General features: G+C 42.8%; 1 protein-coding gene across 3 annotated transcripts in view; it reads right to left on the bottom strand.

The window, feature by feature from the left end:
- ccdc30 (coiled-coil domain containing 30) overlaps nt 1-19,156 on the bottom strand; it is a 112,032-nt gene that overhangs the window by 21,567 nt on the left and 71,309 nt on the right. For all 3 annotated transcript variants that reach the window (XM_073031810.1, XM_073031813.1, XM_073031811.1), the window contains 5 exons: nt 18,243-18,371; nt 14,066-14,236; nt 11,768-11,977; nt 2,928-3,085; nt 47-212 (listed from right to left, as the gene is read on the bottom strand). In XM_073031810.1, the coding sequence (XP_072887911.1) occupies nt 47-212; nt 2,928-3,085; nt 11,768-11,977; nt 14,066-14,236; nt 18,243-18,371 (834 nt within the window). The remainder of the gene's footprint in view (nt 1-46; nt 213-2,927; nt 3,086-11,767; nt 11,978-14,065; nt 14,237-18,242; nt 18,372-19,156) is intronic.

Below are 19,156 nucleotides of genomic sequence, written 5' to 3'. Positions count from 1 at the left end.
ATACAGCTGAGGTTCACTCAGTTCTATTTCACCCTCAGATGCTAACCTCAGAACACATGGACTCTTTTTCTTTTTCCAAAACCTGCAGCCGTGCCCCCTGTTGATGCATTTGCAGCTGAAGATCACATTTGCCACGTGATAAACATCCTTCCTTTTCTTGCATTAATTTTAATTGTTGCTGTAGCTCTTCCACATTCTGATCTGCACGTTTCCTACAAGGAAAGAGTTATGGTAATAGTAGCATGTTTAAATATAGAAATCCCCAATATGTACATATAGGAAGGGTAGAAATGAAGTCCCAAAAAAGACACAAATGATATTCTCTTGCTTTTCAACAAAAGTAAGCTCAGCTAAAAACAGCACTGATTTTTCATCATCTTCCAAGAATTCCTAAATGGATCAGACAGCCATAGTATACATGGAGCCATCCCCACTAAAAGTTTGCACCACAACAGTGCTCTTGATCTTCTAATCCAAACACTTGGAGGTGTGCACCCCGCTTTACAAAGTTACTCGGCATCCCAAATTACTCAGCTGCTCAATGCAGCATCAGAAAGCTGAGCAAATCCCTGCACGTCCCTCAACATGTAACCTCCTGTGGCTGGGCAAGAAGAGGCTGCCTGCACAGGCTGGAGTAGCAACTGTGTTGAAGTGTGGGCTCTGGCTGAAAGAGTCAGTCTAGGGACTGGCAACATCAGTTCTAAGTGTTGACAAACATGGAAACTGTGCAGTAAATTCCTAGCAATGGTGCACACTCACCCTTCCAGCCAGATTCAGACTGGCATTCCCTCTTCACACTGGGCAGTGGGGCAGGATTCATTGCTAGATCTGTGCCAGGTTCCCAGCACAGCAGACTCAGCAGCAGGGAGGGCAGGAGTAATAAACTGAAAACATTTCTGTCTACATATGTAATGCTGTAATGATCCATTTTCGGACTGATTCCACTTGTCTTGGGAAATGCATCCTGACAGGTACAGGACTAAGTGTTACCTGCTACCCATCAGCCCAGGCCTGAATATTGTCCTGGTTTTGCTTCACTTGGATGCAGATTGCTTCATTATCTGAAGAGTCGGATGCTGCTGAACATTGTACCATCATCAGTGTACATACCTACCTTACAAATAAAGGAAGGTCATTAACGAAGCAGCAGAAAATGTTTGGAAGCTTTGGCACGGGGAGCAAACAGCTAAACCCAAATCCACCCTGTGTAGTGGCCAGTTACCAACAAGGGGATCCGCGGAACAAAGTAAAGATAAAGGATATGATCAATATTTCCTGTTACTAGCCTGGTTAAACTGAAGCCTGGCACCTCTGAAACAGCCTGACTAAATCTCCAATTTAACCCAACTCAGAGTTTTAATACTCAATTCCTGTCCTGTGGCACAATTCTATTCAGCTGCTTGTTGGTGGTGTATCAAAGCTATTGCAGCATTGGTTACCAGAAAATGTATCCAGAGATATTGCTGTAGAATACATTGATTCAGTTCATAATTTGGACTTTGGCATTAGATTAATTTGTTACATCTGTTTCAAACTTTGGTTAGACCATATATTGTGTGCATTTCTGATCACTGTATTACAGGGAGGATGTGGAGGCTTTGAAGGTGTAGAAGGGGTTGTTGCCTGTATTCAAGTGTGAACTAAAAGAAGGTTGCATAAACTTGGATGGTCAAAGGTCTTATGGAAATATATAAAATTATGAGAGACATATACAGGTACATAGTTAGTCTTTTTCCCAGGGTAGAAATGTCAAATACTAGAGGATGCAACTTTAAAGTGAGAGGAAGGAAGTTTAAAGGAAATTTATGTGGTTAGTTTATTGTTTTACAAGAGGTGCCCATTACACACAGTAAGAAGTGATGCTGATAGTGTGTTCAATTGACATTTAGGCAATTGTGTTTAGGCAGGGAATAAGGGATATAGATCACACAAGGCAGATGTGCAGTTTAAATTAGCATCATGATCAGCAGAGACATAGTAGGTCAAAGGCCTGTTGCTGTGCTATTTCGTTCTATGTTAATATCAGCACTCTATCTGATCTATATATCAGCCTCGGCATCCAACACAGCATTCTCCGCTACTTCCGCCACCTTCAATGGGATCATACCACCGTGTATATCATTGCTCCCCCCTGCATCTTCTGCAGGAAACACTCCCTCCGTGACTCCCTTGTCTATTAATTTCTCTGCAATAATGTCCCTCCAGGCACTTAGCCCTGCCAGCAGCCAAAGTGCCGAAGCCTCACTTAACCTATGAATTTGCTGTGCTCTATTGTGTCTGGTGCTCCTGATGTGGCCTCCTCTACATTGGTGACAGTGGCTATAAATTGTGGGCCACTTCATCGAGTACCTCCTCTCCATCTGCCAGAAGTGGAACTTCCCAGTGGCCAAACAGTTTAATTCAATTCCCATTGCCATTCCAACATGACAGTCCATGGCCTCCTCTTGTGCCACGGTGGGGCTACCCTCAAGGTGGAGGAGCAACACCTTATACTCTGTCTGGGTAGCCTCCAACCTGATGGCACGAATATGAATTCTCCTTCTGGTAATTTTCTCCACTCCCCTCTTCTATTCCCCACTTTCACATCAACTACCTATTACCTCCCCCAGTGCTTCTCCTCCTTCCCTTTCTCCATTGGTCCATTATCCTCTCCTATCCATTATCCTTCCTCTCCAGCCATTTGCCTTTCCTACACACCTGGCTTCAGCTACCACCTTCTAATTCCTGACCCCCCACCTTTTTATTCTGATGTGTTCCCCTTTCCTTTCCAGTCCTGTAGAAGGGTCTCGGCCCAAAATGCTGATTGACCTGCTGAGTTCCTCCTGCATTTAGTGCATTTTGCTTTAGATTTCCAGCAACTGAAGACTTCCTCATGTTTATAATAAACAAAATTACAGTAACAGGGCACTTGTCTCTTCTGAGTTTACCTCTGAATAGTTTCCGCTTGTAGCTGGTTGCTGAGTTTGTCTGCTGTTTCTCTGCTTTTCTTAAGTTCAGCTACCAATGTCACCCTCTCCGTATTTTGAGCTTCTGACAGTAATAGCTGATGCTGAATGCTGCTCAGTTGCTGCTGTAACTCTGCAGTCTTCAGATGCAGGATAGATTATTTGTGGAAGTAAGAGAAGGACAAAAAGAGAATAATAAAACATTGTTCATTGATTCAGAACAAGATGATCTCAAATAATAGGCTAATCAAAGAAAATTTAAATGAATATCTGGGCAAACAGACTTGGAAATGACACTTGGAATGAATAGATTTTTTAAAATGCTATTTTATTTACTAACTAATATACTTTGCAAAAGATGCAAAATGTAGATCCAGAATCCAATTCAATTATTTCTTGTGATTATAATAAACTTAATAGCTAAGTTGCACCTCTCCATTAGTTCTACATTAGTTCCTGTTTTATCAATGCATCTGACTGGGTAGAATACAAAAAGACTTTTTAAACTGAAATTACATTAGGTGTGATTTTATCCAAAAACAACAAGGGTGTATATGAAACAAGCAAAAATCTGCAGAGGCTGGAAATCAAAGGAACACACACAAAATGCTGGAGGAACTCAGAAGGCCAGGCAGCATCTATGGAAAAGAGTGAACAGTTGACATTTCAGGTTGAGACCCTTCATCAGGACGGTCAGTATATATCTGAACTGACTGAAAAATGTTAACCACATGCATGCATCAATGAAAAATCCAAAACTGGCATCCATTGACTTAAATGCAATTTATATCCCTGCTTTTCACTTCCCATTTGCCATCAGCTTCAATCTGATTGATTGTTCTGTCCCTCTTTTTGTACCTCTGTTCATATATGGCACACGTCTCCTCTAGAAGAGACATGTTCTAACCAATCTAGAGAAGAGGAAGCTTGCATCCTAGAGTTACCAGGAACTTATGGTGAAAGATGAATGTTTTGTTTTGCCACTGGAACGAAAAATCCATCTTTATCATTTGGAATATTAAACAGAAATATATACTGAGAGATACAATGCCAACATTTGCTATCTATAAACTGCTCTAAATTTTTCTTTAAGTATAATCATGAAAGGCAGAAACACAATCTTCTGCTACAAGTGAAACAGATTCTACCTTCTGATCAAATTATTTCCAATCAGTCCATTTATAATACTTTACTTTTGCTTTACCATTTAATGTTGTAATTAATATGGCTCATAATTAAATGTCAGGATTAATTGATAACATTTCTGCAACTTTGGTTGTGACTTTCCCTTTTTAAAAAGAGCCATCTCAGAACCACTATTCACTCTGAGACAAGACACTGTAGCACATTACATTCCATGGATAAACCCGTGAGTTCAGGAAGAGAACAATGATATTCTCAAACTGACTGACATTGAAGGTGTTGGTAACCATGAAGTGTACAGAAGTAGAAAAGTCCTTTGGCCCTGACCGTAGGACATGATGGGAAGCAAGGAAAGAATTGCTGTGGCTCTGGCAGAAATTGTATGTATCTTTGCAAGCCATGGGTGAGGTAACAGAAGACGAGAATGGATAATATTGTGCCATTATTTTAAAAAAGACATCAAGGATAAGCCAGTGACTACAGGAACTATAGGCCAGTGAGCCTTACATTAGTGATGGGTAAGTTACTGGAAGGTATTTATTTGAGTTTGGAAAGGCAAGGGCTGATTAGCAACAGCGTGACTTTGCTTAGATTGAATAAGCTTTATTGGTCTGTAAGGTTAGAACACATGCTATTCAGAGTGAGATGGCCAAATGATACAGAATCAGCTCAGTGGGGAAGGCAGAGGCTAGCTGTAAGGTTGCATTTCAGATTGGAGACCTGTGAACAGTGGTGTGCCACAGGAATCAATGCTGGGTCATCTGTTTATATGACATACAAATTAATCATTTGGATGAGCATGTAGGTGGCATGATTTCTAAGTTTACATATGACATAAAAATTTGTGGTATCGTGGACACTGAATAAGGCTGGCCAAGATTACAGTAGCATGCTGATAACTAGGAAAATGGGCAAAGGAATAAGAGATGGAATTTAGCTCAGGTGAGTGCAACATGTTGCATTTTGAGAAGTTAAAAAGACTTTTACCCCATCATTTTATAAATCTTAAACCTTTGCTAGGACATAGACAGTAAATGGCAGAGCCCTGGGGAGTGCTTTCCCTGAATGTGGGCTTAGTAGTGTAGAGGACATATAGCAGGCTTGATTACTTCAATCACTTTAAGTTCCCTGGCCCTGATCACCTCATTTTCACTAGGTACATCCAGTCCCTGTACACTTCTGTCATCTTACAGGAAGGCCTCAATACTCTGCTTCTTTCTGGACAAAAGACCTAACACCCCCATCTCCCCTCCCCCCAGTTCCACTTAACACAACACTCCTCCATCTGGCAGAACTGGTTCCTCACCCTCAACAATTTCTCTTCTGGTTCCTCCCACTTTCTCCACACCCAATATGTAGCCATGGGCACCCACATGGGCCCAGCTATGCCTGCCTTTTTGTTGTCTACATGGAACAATCCTTGCTCCAAACCTGTACTGGTAATGCTTCCCAACTCTTTCTATGCTACATTAATGACTGCACTGGTGTTCCTTTCTGCACTAACGCTAAGCTCAACAATTTCATCAATTTTGCCTCCAACTTCCACCCTGCCTTCAAATTTACTCTAACATCTCTCTCCCCTTTCTCTCTCTCTCTCTCTCTCTATCTCTGGATATTGATCTATTTTATAAAGGTACTGACTCTCACAACTACTTGACTATACCTCTTCCCAACCTGTCACTTGTAAAAAATGCTATTCCCTTTTCTAAGCTCTTCAATGTCACTGCATCTGTTCTCAGGATGAGGCTTTCCACTCTGGAACATCTGAGATGTCCACTTTCTTCAAAGAATGGGGTTGTGCATTCACCACCATCAATGCTAACTTCACCTGTATCATCCCCATTTCTCACCCTGCCCTCAACTCATCCTCCTGCCACCTTATCAGGGATAGGGTTCCTGTTGTCCTTACCTACCACTTCATGAGCCTCTGTATCCAGCACAACATCCTCTGTGAATTCAGCCATCTACAACAGGATCCTACCACTAAGCATATCCTTATCTCCTCACCTCCCAGCTCTCCGTGATTCCTTTCTCCACTCCTCCTTCCCCACTGACCTCCAGTGTAGCACTTACCCCTGCAAGCAGGACAAGAGCTATATGTGCTCCTACACCTCTTTCCTCACCATTATTCAGGACCCTACACAGTGTTTCCAGTTGCGGCACCACTTCACCTGTGAGTCTGTCAGCATCATCTACTGCATTTGGTGCTCCAGGTGTGGCCTCGGTGAGACCTAACGTAGATTGGGGGACCATTTTGTCAAGCACCTTCGCTCAGTCTGCAACAAAGGTGGCCACCCATTTCAATTTGGTTCCCTGCTCCCATTCAGACATGTAGGGACATGGCCTCCTCTACCAGAATGATGAGGTGAAACTCAGGCTGGAGGAGCAACTCCTCATATTCTGCCTGTGTGGCTTCCATCTTGATGGCATGAACATTGATTTCTCTACCTTCTGGTAATTTCACCCTCTCCCCTTTCTCTCTTATTCCATTGCTCATTCTGATTCCCCTCTCACCCCTCCTCCTGCCCATCACTTCCCTCTGGTGCCCCTCCTCCTTCCCTTTCTTCCGTGGTCCATGTCCTCTACTATCAGGTTCCTTTTTCCTCAGCCCCTTCACCACCCAGCTTCGTAATTCATCCCCCCTCCCCACCCACCTTCCCCCTCACTCGGTATCACCTGCCAGCTTTTACTCCTTCTCCTAACCCCATTTGCTTATTATGGTATCTGCCCACTTCCTTTCCAGTCATGATGAAGGGTCTTGGCCCAAAGCATTCACTGTTTATTCCTCTCTATAGATGCTGCCTGACTTGATGAGTTCCTCCCAGCATTTGCTCAATCTCCTCTGTAAATGGCAGACATTGGATGTGAATAAGTTGCATGTGGCACTGAGTATAGGAATTGGGACATCACATTGCAGCAATACAAAACACTTGCTAGACTGTGCATGGAGTGTACAGTAGTGTGAAGATATGGTCACCACACTTTAGGAAAGATGTTTTTTTTTAAGCTAGAAAGAGCACAGAAAAGATTCTCAAGGATATTGCTGGGTCTGGAGTCATAGGAGCAGATTAGATATGCTGGATATATTTTACCTGGAGTTAGGAGACTGAGGGATGACCTCAAATAGGTTTATAAAATTATGAAGATATCCAGTATATACGTACATGGTCTTTTTCCCAGGGTGGTGAGTCTAGAACTAGAGTGCATAGGTTTAAAGTGAAAGCAAGATCTTTCCACACAGAGCTGGTGGATATACAGAAAGAGCTACCAGAGGAAGTGATAGAGGCAGGTACAGTTACTGTACAATATTTTAAAAAACACATGGACAGGTACCTTGATAGGAAAGTTTCGGAATATGAACCAAACTCAGGCTAATGGCATTTTCTTAGACAGGCATTTCAGTCAGCATGGACACGTCGAGCCCAAGTGCCTGTTTATTACTACTATGTCGACTCAGGCCTAGGGGTCCAGTGTCGGGCACGATGATGGACTCTCCACTCCTCCCTCTCCCTCATTAGTGTGTTCAGCTCATCTACATTAGCCACGCCGCTATCTTCTAGGAGTGTGTTGACCATAGTCTTGGGAGGGTGTCCAGGGTTCATCCTCCCATGCTTGGGCTCCCATGTGATGACTAGGCTGGCAGGTAGCTCAGGGTGGCGTAGACAGTGCCCCGCTAGTTGCAGTCTTCTCACCTCGATTTTAGTAGTGAGCATTGGTAGGTCGTCATAGAGCTCGACATTCGTCATGTGCTGTTGCCAACTCACGTCAAGAGCCATCCGGAGCATTCGTGTACAGCAACCATCTAGTGACTTTCTCATGGTCTTGGTGAGTGTCCACATCTCACATCCGTACGTGAGAATGGAGTCTATGACTGCTATGAAGATCCTCTTTTTGAGCCCTCTGGTCAGGTTCGACCTCCAGATTTCCTTCATGGCGTTCATAGCCCTGCACGCCAGTGCCTTCCGTATCTTTGTGTCCTTCTCCAAACTCATCATTCTTGACCTGAGGTACTTGAAGTCTCAGACTTTCTTAATGGTATCATTCTTTACAGTCTTGAGAGAATCTTCGTCGCAGTTGAACACCATGTACTCTGTCTTTTTAGCGTTTAGTTGAAGTCCAACTTTATTGCACTCAATTTCCACTTTGGTCAGTAGCTGCTGTGCTTCCTCCATCTGGTCAGAGAGCAGGACTATGTCATCTGCAAAATCGAGATCTGTGAGTGTCACTGGTCTGACCCTTTTGGTTCGTCCTGGTTTTATGGTAAAACCAAGCTTGTCATGACCTTTGGTAGCTTGATGTAGAGCATAATCAAGGAGGATAATAAAGATGTAGGGTGCCAGAGTGTCTCCTTGCAGCCCACCAGCTAGGAGCTCGAACACCGCTGTTTCTCCGTCTGGTGATACCCCCTGGTGCACTTCAGTTAACCAGGGAGGAGCGTGTGTAGGCACCCAGCTGAACTAAAAACAAAACCTGTCAAAGGGCAGTTTAACTCCTTGTGCGTCAACGGCCACCCACTGTCTGTGTGAGGAGTGGCACGCCACACAGTCTTTCGTTTTGTGCCTTGTGAGGCATTATGATGACAGACAACACAGCAAACCCTATACCTCCAGAGCTGGGCGTGCTCAGGAGCTCTGCAGAGCGCCCAGACCCTGGGCTGGACAGGCAGTATGAAGACGCAACCTCAAACCCTATGGGGAGGATTGAGTCCGACAAGGGGGCCAAGCAAACTGCGCTAAGGTAAAAACGATTATCTCAACCTTCAATGCAAACACCATCCACCTCTTGCCTCGATGCACAGAGTTGGCATCACAGGCAAGCAGGTACGAGATCTCCATCCTGGGGATCCAAGTACACCGTCATGTACACGAAGACACAAGCTTCACAGAGCTAGAGGGGATGCACCTCATCACCTCTTCCGCATGGAAAGAGCTGGCGATGATGTCAGCACAAGGCGGAGTCGGGCTGATGCTGAACCTCAAGTTGAAGAAGGCTCTGAGTCAGTGACAGAATCCTTACTGCAGAATTCGACGGAAACCCAGTGATCTCTGTCATCGTCTGTTACTCCTGCACAACAGCAGCGAGGAGAAGGAAGTAGAGACCTTCTACAGTGAATTTCACAAAGCTGTCACTTCAATACCAGCACATAACTTCCTGGCTATGCTTGGCGATTTTAATGCCCAGGTTGAACTGGAAGATGGTCCATACTCATACCACGACTTTACCAACAGAAATGGACAATACCTAGTTGATATCATCCAGGAACACAGTCTCATTGCCGCCAACACACAATTCAAGAAGTGAGCTGGCAAACTGTGGACATATGTAAACAGAGCCTCCCTCAACAGGAAACATCTCAACTACATCCTCGTAAGAACAAAATGGCGTAATTGTGTGATCAACACAGATGCCTACAGCAGCTTCAGCTCGGTCAGTTCTGACCACAGAGTAGTGTCAATGCAAGTGAGACTGAGCCTGCAGCAACCCAAAGCCACAGGTCCCAAGGAGAAGATAGACTGGAAGGCATTCTCCTCACAACCTATTCTTCAAGCCCAGTACACTGTGGAAGTGAGAAATTGCTTCGGCCCACTGGAGAGGGAGGAAGAAGAGACTGCCACCGACCACTATCAACAACTCATAGATGCACACACAGATGCAACAAAGAGTCTGCCTACTGTGAAGCAAATCAAAAAGAGCCGGATCTCGAAATATCCTGATGTCGTCACAGCAAGAAGAGTGGTCTACCCTGAAGAAGTGTGGTCAATGTTTGTCGTGCCGAACTTAGAAGGAGCAAAACAGAAGAGCTAAGAAACAAGTTCAAGACAGCAAAGAAGAATCTCTTTGCCATCTACGACCGACTGAAGGAAGAGGAACTAGCTGAAAGGATTAGAGGGGTAAAGGCTGCTAGTGAAGACAAGCAGCATGGAGAAGCATGGCGCCTAGTCAATGAGATCAGCAGACGGAAGAAGTCCCCATCAGGTCAAATAAGTGGTAAAACAGCAGAGGATCGTGTCCAGACATGGTTTACCCACTTCAAGAACCTGCTGGGAAGCCCTCCAACAATCACGGAAGAAGAGGACATACCCACGATACTAACGCAAATTGACATCGATGACGGCCCATTCACCATTGAGGAACTGAAGGCGGCCAAATATGCACTCAAACAGGGCAGGAGCGCTGGACCAGATGGGATACCACCAGATGTCCTTAAGAACTGTGACCTGGACAACATCTTGCTGGACATACATAATACGGCACTGACAAAAGGCGACAAACCAGAGTAGTGGTCACTCTCAAACATTATCCCAGTCCCCAAGTCTGGATCCCTCACAAAGACAGATAACGACCGTGGTATCAGCTTCACCTGCATCTTAGCAAAGCTATACAATCAGGTGATCTTGAACAGGATTCGCACCACCATTGACCCTAAGCTAAGATTCAGTCAGAATGGTTTTCAGCCGAAGTGCACAACAGTAATGCAAACACTTGCTCTCCATAGAATCATCGAGGAAGTCAGGAAGAACAACCTACCAGCCATGCTTACTTTCATCAATTTTCGCAAAGCTTTTGACTCCATTCACCGAGGGAAAATGCTGAAGATCCTGAAAGCTTATGGAGTGCCAGACTGAGAACAATAGAATCCAGCTATACCAAGACAATGGCGAAAGTTGCCTGTTTCTATGCTGTATAACTCCAAAAATCTGGGAATCTAGAATTATTTTAATAGTATCTGTCCTACCCCAGTTATAGCATTGTTGCTGTATCCTATCTTGACCAATGTGTGGATATGGACAGGAGATACAGATCAGATACAACTCAGGTTGGAGGAACAACACCTTATATTCCGTCTGGGTAGCCTCCAACTTGATGGCATGAACACCAATTTCTCAAATTCCGGTAATGGGTCTCCCACACCCTTCACCATTTCCCATCCCCCCTTTCCCTCTCTCACCTTATCTCCTTGCCTGCCCACCACCTCCCTCTGGTGCTCCTCCTCCTTTTCTTTCTTCCATGGCCTTCTGTCTTCTCCTAGTAGATTCCCCCTTCTCCAGCCCTGTATCTTTTTCGCCAATCAACTTCCCAATTCTTTACCTCACCCCTCCACCCCCACTCCCTGATTTCAGCTATCATCTTGTGCTTCTCCCTCCTCTCTCCCCACCTTCTAAATCTGACTCCTCATCTTTTTATCTCCAGTCCTGCAAAGGCCCAAAATGTCAACTGTACTCTTTTCCCATAGATGCTGCCTGACCTGCTGAGTTCCTCCAGCATTTTGTGTGTGTTCCTCGGATTTCCAGCATCTAGAGATTTTCTCTTGTTACAGATCAGATAAGTTTTAGATTGATTTGTATATCACTCAGACACACACACGCTAATGCCTTGTGCTTTACAGAATAAGTCTCCAGTCTCAGTCATTTTGCTGCTTTGAGTTACCTCCCCTAATTTTTTTCCTAACCTTAGCTCAAGTTCACTGCATCACCCTCCCTTCCTTTGATACTGTAGCACAAGGAAAAGTGCAAAACTATTGATTTCAGTTTCAACATGATACGATTTTTAATGGAACTCAGTGTAATGATAAAAGGCACCCAAAAGGAAGCATCTTTTTACAGCAGATACATGCTTAAGGATTAAATTAAAAGAAAACAAAATAATCTCTCCAAAGTAAACTCAGAATCACCTCCCACCTTTTTCTCTGCACGCATATATCTGTTCTTTTCTGCTGTGAGATCTTCTTGTGCGCACTTTAACTGTTTTGCAAGGTGGAAGTACTTGCTGGATTCCAGTTCCATTTCTTTTAGTCTCTGTTGTTTAATTTCACATTCTGATTTCAGCATTATGGTGTGTTGGTCCACATCTGATAGCCTACACTGCACTGCATTTAAATCCACTTTCATCTATGAATAAAGAATTATGGATATTTAAACACTTTATTATGTCCTTTACAAATGTTCCGTTGCTAAATCTACACCAGATCTATCTACTTTCTTTTGCAACTCTCACATGTTGCAATTCAATCTACTTCAATATTTACACGGCAGTCTATTTCCACATTTCAATAACCTCTACATGAATATGTTTCTTCTCATTTTTGCAATTGCTTTTTGTACTGGATCTTTCAATCACATCTTAAACCATCCCTGCCCTGGTATCTCAATAAAAGTATATCATTCCCTGTAATGAATAGCTGGCTGGTAAGCCCACTACAGATGCTTATAGCTGACTTACTGTTGCTGACTTCCCTGACGATGACCTGGACCCAGGCTCATCAATTCTCTTACAAACTCAGAAGGAAAATCTTTAGATTGTCTCACACCCAAGAAGCTTTCAGCATGATGAGATGGTGGAAGTGAACAGAGGCCAAGGTGAGGTTCAGTAAATGCCCCTCTTGCGGGATATGGGAAGACAGGGAGACCTCAAATGTACTGGATGACTCCATCTGGAAGAAGTGCACCCGACTGCAGCTCCTTACAGACCATTCTGGGGAACTGGAGCTGGATTTGGATGACTGAGGAATGAGGAGTAATGGGAGTTACAGAGGGGCACTCACATAAAGGTTGCAGTTCATAGGTAGCTGAGTAACTGTTAGGAGAGGGAAGGGGAATAAGCAGCCAGTAAAAAGTACCCATGTGGCCATTCCCCTCCATAACAAGTATACTGCTTTGGATACTGTTTGTGGGTGCATGAACTACTGGGGGAAAGCTGCAGCAGCGAGGTCTCTGGCACTGGGACTGGCTCTGTGGCTCAGAAGGGAAGAGGGGAAAAGAGCAATCCAGTAGTGACAGGAGTTCTTTGGTTATGGAAACAGACAGGAGACTCTGTGGATGAGAATGATGTTGCCTCCCAAGTGCCAGGGTCAGGGGTGTCTCGGATTGAGACCACAGTATTCTTAAGGCCGAAGGTGAGCTGCCAGAAGTCATTGTCTACATTGGTACCAATGACATAGGCAGGAAGGGTGTCAAAGCCCTGCAAAGTGAGTTCATGGAGTTAGGAACCAGGTTAAGAGACAGGACCTCCCGGGTGGTGATCCCAGATGGTGTCACATGCTAGTGAGGCAAGTGATAAGAAGATGATGCAGATGAACATGTGTGGGGGTGGGGGAGGAAGGCAGCACATTTTTGGACTATGAAACTCTCTTTTCGTGCAGTTGGAACTTGCACAAATCGGACAGTTTGCATCTGAACTGGAGTGGGAGCCAGTATCCTTGCAGGAAGGTTTGCTGGTACTGCTCAGAGGGTCTTAAGGTTAAATAGGTTAGGACTTTATTACCTGGAGGATAGGAAAATGGGGAGAAGCCTCGCAGAGTTATACAAAATTACCAGGGGTATAGATAGGGTGAGTGCATGCAGACTTTTTCCCCTCACCTTGGGTAAGACCAGAACTAGATTTCATAGGTTTAGGGGGAAAGGTGAAGTATTCAAGGGGAACCTGAGGGAAAACGTCTTAACTCAGAGGATGGTGTGGGTGTGGAGTAAGCTGGTAGATGCAGGTTCAATTGTAATATTTAAATAATAATTTGAATTGGTACATGGATAGGCGGGGTTTGGTGTAATATGACCTGGGCACATGTAGATAGGACTAGGTAGATGATTAGGTTGGCATAGACTAGATATGCCAAAGGGCCTGTTTCTGTACTGTAGTGCTCTACCACTCTATTATACAACACACGTGTGCAAGGTCTAAACTGTTTGCAATACCTCAAGCAAAGTAAATGTTGGCCTGTTATGTATTTACAATTAATGTACCCATTGTAACACCACTTTCTAAGCCACACTATATTGTTTTAACAGTCACCATGCTGAACAAGGATGCATCTTGAAACTAATTTCTTAATTGCAACAATCATCAAACTCATACTTGCCAGCAACTCAGTTCCTACAACTCAGAAGGACTTAAGGAATCAACGTTCTCTTCTTGTTTGTTTTACTCAAAAGACACTAAGTTTTAGATTCTTAGTTTTGATCATTATTGCATGTGGCGCTCACCCTGGTATTTTCCTGACCAAGTAGAGAATTTTGATTTTGCAGATCTATTAGTTGTTCTCTCTTGTACTTCAGTTCTTTCTCAGCGCTGCTGCACAGGTTGTGCACCCTCTGTAAGTCCTGTCGCAGCTGACGTGACTCTTCTGCGTACCGGGCCAACAAGGCTTCTTGAGACTGCCAAATTAAAAAGAATGCCTCCGTTTTCAAAAAGAACTTCAATGTTATTTACACTTAACTCTACCTTCTGTCTTTCATTCTCCAGGCTAAATAATATCAAGGGCAATATGTACATTGAGATCTACTGTTCTGTATCCATTCACTGATGTGGATGGACAAATAGTGTTTGAGGATACAGCAACTGACAGAAGCTTAACACTGATAAAATGCAAGCTGGATATTCATTATGTTGGAAACTAGGGAGCCGAATGTGCAAAAGTTACAGCTAAGATGATTTTGAGCCACTTATTCATGCCATAGAATAGCATGCAATGACCACAAGGGAGAATCTAACTGCCAACTCTTGATGTTCAATTGAACTACCATTTTTGAGTCTTCCATATCATTAATCAGGAGAATATTTACACTGGGGACTCAGTAATCTTATAGACCAGAAGCTCAAATGGATCAGACATGTAAACAGAAGAAAAGGGCAGAGGCTGAGTATTCTGTTGCAAGTGCCTCACCTCTTGAAACCTTAAAGTCTTTCCTCCATCTACAGGGTCAAGTCAATTACATGCTGGAATGCACTCCCCTTACCTGGATGAATTCAGTTCTAGCAATTTCCAATCACCTTGTCACCACCAAGGACAAAGTAGCATATTTGAACTACTATCCCATTAACCCCACCTTAAGTATTCATTCTCACCTCCGCATGTAGACCGTGAATGCAGAGTATACCATTTACACAATGTAATATGCATGTGAACACCACAGCCCACAGGTTTTCCTCCAAATGGCACACACCAATATGAGTTGGAAATATACAGCGTTGCTGTTTTTGTTTCTTAACATTGGATACAAATCCTGGAATAGCACTCTTACCACAAAGACAGGACATTTTCAAAAAGGTAGTTCACAACCTTCCCAAGGGCAATTAAGGACGGACATTAATTGCTTTCCAGTATTGCCCAGATCCCAATACAAACTTAGCTTACAGGAAGATTAAATCTAGGACATTACTGAGTTCCCTTAGTTTGAGCCCAATAATAATACAGTATGCAGGTTTTCACTGATTACATGGCGTCTACATTACTGACAAGTGAAAAGCCCCTGAACTAGATGTTTATTCTACAAAATTACCCAAAAAATAAAGACAGTAAAATGTAAAATGTTACCATGAAGGGCAGTACTACTTTCTTAAATAAATGTTTTAATAAAAGGAAGATACAGTACACTAGAGTGCATAAATGTCAAATTCAGGAACATTAATAATTCAGATTTTACAGCCTAAATATGAGCTTACACCCTTATCAGAAGTCCATTGAAACCATTCTAGTTTGTGTAGTCCAAAGAATTCCAGGGTCCTAGTTGCCTCCAGAATAATATGAACATAATTAAAATTAATTGGAATTTGTACTGATACCTTTAATGCTTTCAAATACAACAGATCAACACAGCACAGTATTCTACTCCAAGATTGATCTAACCTTCTCTTCTCACATAGCTCTCCATTTTTCTTTTATGCATGTGCCTGTCTATACACAAATGGATGGTGACGCTTCGCATGCAGTTCTGATGGGAATCATCAAATATTTGTGTTAAGAACTACTACAGCTGAGATCTACAGTCACGTATGGGTATTTTAGTAAGCAGTATTGTATTAAGCTATTTAAAAAATTTATTGACGCTCAAAATCAGTGGATCCCGGACTGTAGACTCAGTTACAAGTGCAGTTCCTCTTTAAGAAAATGGAACCAGGGACTGCACGCTACTCTACAAGTATGATTGAAACACAGTGGCTTTAGAGCCCCCACTCGATTATCCTGCTGCCAAGTGTACAGCCTCTGGAAAATTAAAATGAAGACTTCAGAGCAAAATTGCAGTTCCAGAGGAACATCAGGGACTGCTGTGTACTTTGCTTCACAGAAATGTGACTCACCAGCGCCATTTCCGACGCAGCACTGCAGCTAAATGATTTCTGCATTCGCTGTAAACACATGCTAGGTGAGTCTTTTAAAGGTAGAGGAAGTGGAATATGCTTTGTGATTAACTCATCATGGTGCACAGATGTGGTGGTTTTGTCTCAGACCTGATCATCTGACCTGAAACATCTAGCAGTCAGATGGCATTCTTTTTTACCTGCCAAGGGAAGTTTATGCCATTATCCTGGTAGTGCCTCAGGCCAACATCAGGCAGGCACTGGAGGAGCTGAACACCATAACTACCAGACACAAAACAGTGCACTCCTGTCAAGCAAACAGTGCCTTCCCTGTCATTGCAGGAGATCTCAACCAGGCCAGCTTGAAGAAGTCTCTGAACAAATACCACCAACATCACCTGTGGAACCAGAGGAGCCAACACACTTAACCACTGTTATACCACCATCAAGAATGTTTCCCATGCCATCCCATCGGATCACTTAGTTATACTTCTACTCCCAGCGTATAGGCAGAGACAAAAGACCACAGCGCCAGTGGCAAGGACCAAGAAGGTATGATTAGTGGAGTCAGAGGAGCACTTACAGGACAGCTTTGAATTGGACTAGATAATATTTAGGGATTTATTTTCACTACTTCATCAAAATCAGAAAGAACAGAGGTACTAGAACAAATTCCTACGGAACAACATTGGTCACCAAACTTCAGGACCAATACACACAATCTACTACCACCCTCTGTCTTCTGTAGACAAGGCAATTCTGAATCCATGCAGCCAGAATGCCTGCTGACTTTCTCAATAAGCCTACCATGGGGTATTTTGACAAGTGCCTTCCTAAGATTCATATACACAATATCCATTGCTCTACTTTCATCAATTTGTTTTGTCACTTGTCAAAGAATTTGGACTTAGGATGAACACTCTGCCTCTCACAAAGCCATGTGTTCAGTTCTGGTCATCTTATGTTGCTAGGCATATTCTGAACACTGATACTGAACCATATTAGGAGTTGTTAGAAATTAAAACAGAAAATGCAGGAAAAACTGAGCAGGTCAGACAGAGAAACAGTTAATAGTTTACATCTGGGATGCTTCATCAGAACCGGAAAAAGAGAAGGAAGTTAGTTTAGCCAGCATAGAAGATGGGGAAGGGTTGGGTGGAACATACAGTAAAAATGGATGACCTAATAAGGCAATTAAGATTTTTATTGGTGTAATGTTTTACTAATTTCGTACAGATGGTCCACAAAGCAGTGATTTAAACTGTATGGTGGTTCCTACAGAGTAGCGGAGGCCACATAGTGAACACCAAATACAGTACACAAGACTGGAAGAAGTGTAAGTGAATCACAAGCTTTATCAGGAAAGCTTGTTTGGGTCCTTTGTTGGTGGAATAGGAAGAGATGAAAAGACATGTGTTACATCTCCTGCAGGGGGAAAGTGCCACACAATAGGGACTGGTAGTAAGGTGGGGGAGAGGTAGAGTGGACCAGCAAGTTGCGAATGGGGAACAGAAGGGAAAATATGCCCACCTTTTCTGCTTTTTAAAGTAAGAGCTTTCTCTCTTTAACAGTTTTGATGTAGAGTTCCCAATCTGAAACATTACTTATTTCTGTTTCCACAGGTGTTTCCTCAACCAGCTTAGTACGGACAGAGTTATAAGGCCAGATGTCCAAAAATTTAATTAAATATATGTTAAGAAGTATCTTTAAAAACAAAAGGAAAGAGAGAGAATGGTTTAAGGAATAAACTAGATAGAGCCTAGGCAGCCATAGACCTTACAAAGGTATTAACTGTTGCTATTATCTCCTTTTTCCTGAATTGCAAACCTAGATAAGAACCTTCAAAGGTTAGTATTGTCACTGCTTTATTGGACAACAGCTATAAAGCAGAAATTTAGATAAGAAATCCAGGATGATCATTCCATTTTCCATTTATATGGTACCGAGGTGGAATTGTAGTGCTGTAATTCTTTTGCGAGTTGATATTTCAGCACAGTTTAAGTGCTTCTGTCAAATTACTAAAAGCTATCACAGAGAATTAGCAGCAATAATCTTTGAGAATACTTCTTAAGCTTCATTTACCTTGAGCTTATTGTTTGATTCCTCAAGCTGTAATTCTAGGGTTTGTTTCTGCTGGCAAGCATTCTTCTGTTCGAATTCTAGGGAAGACTGCATCTGGCTCACTTCCATCTTTAGAGCCTGGAGCTGCACCTAAAACAGAAGTCAGTCACTTATTGTTTTGAGCAGAAAAGGCATAGTAACCGCAGAATGGCGAGTGGCCTTCAGTTTGATTCTCCGGTGCTCTCGTGCAAGAATGTTTTATTACAGGTGCCTTTAATAACGTTGAGGTGGTGCATGCTTTTCACTGCCATTAGTGCTCATTACATAGGGTGATTCATTCATCGGTAGCGGTATACCATATTATAAATGTAATATTATGAAGCCTCGGAATTCTACGCAAAAGCATCTGAAATTAAATTAAATAGACCACAATTTTGAACACAGCAATATCCCACAAACAATGAGGCAGATAATTGACATTTTTACATAACTCAAAATGAAGAGGGCTAAGGAAAGAGGCGTAAATGCCCTACTAGATTAAATTGGAGGGTTCAACTTCACTTTAAATAGGCCAAGGGAATCAACAAAGTGAAGTGTGATGCACAATCTCCAGAAAATGAAATAAGTGATTGTGTATGTTGCATTAGAATTGTTTCTACAGAGCATTTTAGAAGCCATAGTGGGAACTAGAAAAGTGGGACAAAACAATGGGTCAATTAATGGGTCATTATCACCACAATTCTTATCAATTAAATTCCATTTCTAAAGGTGCCTAATACAAGAATACAAATTCAGGAAAGTATACATTAACTGACACAGTAACTTGTGTTGAAAATGAACTTCCACATTGGCCTTTAGGATGACAAGATCATAAGACATAGAAGCAGAGATGCTATGTAAACCTGTATTATTTTTTTATATTTGGTTTTTATCTC

The sequence above is a fragment of the Hemitrygon akajei genome, chromosome 29 (assembly GCF_048418815.1).
Source record: "Hemitrygon akajei chromosome 29, sHemAka1.3, whole genome shotgun sequence".
NCBI lineage: Eukaryota > Metazoa > Chordata > Chondrichthyes > Myliobatiformes > Dasyatidae > Hemitrygon > Hemitrygon akajei.
The sequence above is the reverse complement of the archived record's forward strand: the minus strand, read 5'-3'. Positions and strand labels throughout refer to the sequence as shown.